At 55.1% G+C, this 3,556-nt stretch overlaps 1 protein-coding gene across 2 annotated transcripts; it reads left to right on the forward strand.

Annotated features, from left to right (window-relative positions):
• Positions 1-345: 345 nt before the first annotated feature.
• On the forward strand, positions 346-2,877 carry FNDC4 (fibronectin type III domain containing 4). 2 transcript variants are annotated; one of them, XM_024764524.1, is made up of 6 exons: positions 346-486; positions 573-688; positions 920-1,124; positions 1,598-1,687; positions 2,020-2,144; positions 2,309-2,877. In XM_024764524.1, the coding sequence occupies exons 1-6, from the start codon at positions 366-368 to the stop codon at positions 2,342-2,344; spliced, it is 693 nt and encodes a 230-aa protein (XP_024620292.1). In that variant the 5' UTR covers positions 346-365; the 3' UTR covers positions 2,345-2,877. The 2 variants fall into 2 exon arrangements, with proteins under 2 accessions (XP_024620292.1, XP_024620293.1); XM_024764525.1 differs by lacking the exon at positions 2,020-2,144.
• The last annotated feature ends 679 nt before the right edge of the window (positions 2,878-3,556 follow it).

Here is a 3,556-nt window from a genome sequence, read left to right on the forward strand (position 1 = left end):
CTACGCCTCCGCCCTCTGCCCGCAGCTCGGTCCAGCGCCGCCCGCCTCGCCGGGCCCGCGCCGGGATGGGGTAGGGACAGCGCCACGGAGTCGGGCGATGGGCCGCCCTCTGGGCACCGAGCAGCCCCCCGAGGCCTGAGCGACCGCGAGGACCGGCGGAGGTGGGTGTGGGCAGAGCAGAGCCGCGCACCAGGGGCGCCGGGATGTGGCGGGGGCCAGGAAGGCATGGGGAAAAGGGGGGCTCTGGGGCTGCTGTGGGCCGTGGGGAGACCGGGAGAGCTGCTGCCCACCCGCTCGTTCTGGCAAGTCCTTGACCCTCCCACAACTCCTGCCACCTCCAGGACCCCCGCCTGGATGTCAAACGGATGCCCCAGTGCCTCCCAGAGGACTCGGTGGGGACCATGGCTTCGCTAATGCCCCTCTCCCCATATCTAAGCCCCACTGTCCTCCTGCTGGTCAGTTGTGACCTGGGCTTTGTACGAGCAGGTGCGTAAAGGGGGAGAGGGTGGGAGGTAACCAGAGTTAGTCTGTGGGTGGAACCTGTTAACCGGTTAACGCACTGGCACCCGCAGACCGGCCTCCCTCTCCTGTGAATGTGACAGTCACCCACCTCAGAGCCAACTCGGCCACTGTGTCTTGGGACGTCCCAGAAGGCAACATCGTCATTGGCTACTCCATTTCCCAGCAAGTATGAATCACCCTTCTGCTACCCCAACCCATGTCCTTGGATCTCTGAACATTCCTTCTGTCACCTCCCTCCCCACCCCAGCTCCCCTCCCAGCTGTGGGAGAATCTGGGAGCTGGGATTCCCTGGCTCACGCTGCCCTTTTCACCCGTACTGCCTTGGAGTGCTTGGATGTTCAGGAGGTGGCCTGGGACCAGGGTGAGGCTGTCCTCCTCTCTCATCAACTCCCTGCAGCGACAGAATGGACCGGGGCAACGTGTGATCCGGGAGGTGAACACCACCACTCGGGCCTGTGCCCTCTGGGGCCTGGCTGAAGACAGTGACTACACAGTGCAGGTCAGGAGCATCGGCCTTCGGGGAGAAAGCCCCCCAGGGCCGCGGGTGCACTTCCGAACTCTCAAGGGTTCTGACCGGCTACCCTCAAACAGCTCGAGCCCAGGTGAGGGTCTCAGGTATTCCTCGCTCCCTAAAGCTTTGGATTCTCTGGCTCTACCTGGTCTTTGGTCTCCTGTTTACTTCCCCAAAGCAAGCAGCCGTCTAGCTTAGATGAATAGAAGGATGATTTAATTCATTGTACTGCCAGAAAAGGAAGGAAAGCAGGTTGGCAGGGGACCGGGTATAGACAGGCTGGTAATGAATTCCTTGGGGGAAGGGCTTTTAAGCTTCCTTTTACCCAGCCTCAGTTCACAGCAGCTGCAGCCTGCATGAGTGAGTATCTGACCTGCAGCCCCCCGGCTTTTTGGTCTCTAACCACCTGTCCACCAACAGCTTCCCAGAGAGGGGCTACCAGTGGCAACGCTGTGATGGGTCTACCTTGGCTCTAATCCCCAGCATCTCCAACCTTAACTGTCTGCACAGACATAGCTCTCTAGCTGCTCCCTGTAACCTGGGGTCCGTCTCCTTCCTTCTCAGGTGACATCACAGTGGAGGGTCTGGATGGAGAGCGACCTCTGCAGACGGGGGAAGTGGTCATCATTGTGGTGGTGTTGCTCATGTGGGCTGGTGAGTAAGCAGCTGGACAGGGGACCATGGATTGAGTGGGGCTCAGTGAAGGTGGGAGTTGGTGAAGGTTGTTGGGAGAAAAGGGGGTGAGAGCAGTGGCGTGGGGAGATGTTTAGTTGAGAGGGATGGGCAGGAAAAGTTTGAAGAGAGGGAGAGGAGGCTTTTGGGAGCCTAGAGAGGATGATGAAGAAGGTGGTGCCTGTGCATGGGGACCAGGAATTCAAAGATTTTCTTCTCGGATTTTCTAGAAACTGTGTGGGTATCTCACTGCCTTTCGAGGCTGTGAGTGGGGAGGTCAAGATCAAGGTTCAGATTGTATTGTTGTGTTTCAGCTGTAATTGGGCTATTCTGCCGTCAGTATGACATCATCAAGGACAATGACTCCAACAATAACCCCAAGGAGAAGGGGAAGGGACCGGAACAGAGTCCTCAGGGAAGGCCAGTGGGGGCAAGACAGGTGATGTGCGGCCAGAGAGGGAGGGAAGGGTGATTTTGCCTCTAGAAGCAGTAAGGGAAAGGTAGAAGGGCCACAGAGGGGCAAGAGAAGAGGGAGAATGGAAATTTGGGATGGAGGAGGCTATCGCCTTCCTGAAATGAGACTCAAGCCATCTTCTTTCACAGAAAAACTCACCCTCCATCAACACCATTGACGTATGAGTGAAGAAACAGAACCAGAAGACAGATGCACTAACATCTTGGGGATGGGGATGGGGTCAGGGAGAGCCCAAGATGGTGATTTGCCCAAGACTGAAGGATCCCACAGTCTCCCAGAGGGTAATGACACTCCCACAATCTCAGGCCTGGCATCCATTCTCTTTCCACTGTGAGCAGGGCCAGAAGGTAGGTCTGTTAGGGTCTGAGCCCCTGGACCTGGGGAGTGGATATCAGATGGGATATGTCCTTCCATCCCCCAGGTCCAGGAGAGAGTCACTTGTTCAACCCTATCCCATTAGGTCCCAAATGGGGCCCCCATTTCACCTGCATCAGAACCCCTGGCATCCCCAGCTGCCCCCACATCTTGCCTCTGGGTCTCAGAGAGGAGTGTTTCTGTGGGTACGCCACCTCCCCCAGCAAATGAAAGGAGTTGTCTGGGCCTGGAGGCAGACGCTGCACTGCACTACTCCCGTGTCTTCCGTGGAGCCTCAGGTGCGCCCCCTCTCACCTGGCAGCCCCTTCAGCTGCTGGTGACCTCACCCCTTGGACATTTTTCCAATAAAGTTTCTTGGACAAACTGGAGCTGACTGTATGGGATACTGTCTAATATGCTGAAAACATTTCTCCACTGTCTCTCCCCTGACTACAAGGGCCCTTCACACCACCACCAACTTGACAGGAGCAGACTCTTATTTGAAGGTGTTTGCTTTGATTCTCCAGCCTGGAATTGGGTGGAGCAAAGCCAGAAAGAGGCATAGAAAACCAAGGCCCTAGATCCTTTTCCTTTTTTGGGTGAGAAGGGGGAGCAGGAAAAAAAAGAGGATATAAATTCTTCATGTACTAATGGAAACTAAGGTTATGGCACATTGAAGGACCAGTAGCCTTTTTATCTTCACTGCCTACATCGGCAGCCCAGCTCCTCACCATTTATTCCTCTGATTTCATCAACCCTGAGCTAATTTTCAGAAAAGGACTGAACAGGGTCTTGGGACAAATGAAAGAACAGCTACACTAATGGATCCCTGGGTGCCAAGTGTTCCTCTCCCGTGCATTTCTGTGCCTATTCTTCCCTGCCCTTGCTTTCCCTTTTGTCTGTATGTCTCTCTGTTCATTTGGTCAAAGTCAGTAATAATTGTAAAGAATAAATGAGTTTATATTCTCTCTCGGCCATTATATCCAGAGGAGGATTCTGGGAATAAAACTGGGGTTGGAACT

This window comes from Neophocaena asiaeorientalis, unplaced genomic scaffold (genome assembly GCF_003031525.2).
Source record: "Neophocaena asiaeorientalis asiaeorientalis breed wild unplaced genomic scaffold, Neophocaena_asiaeorientalis_V1.1 scaffold345, whole genome shotgun sequence".
Taxonomy (NCBI): Eukaryota; Metazoa; Chordata; class Mammalia; order Artiodactyla; family Phocoenidae; genus Neophocaena; species Neophocaena asiaeorientalis.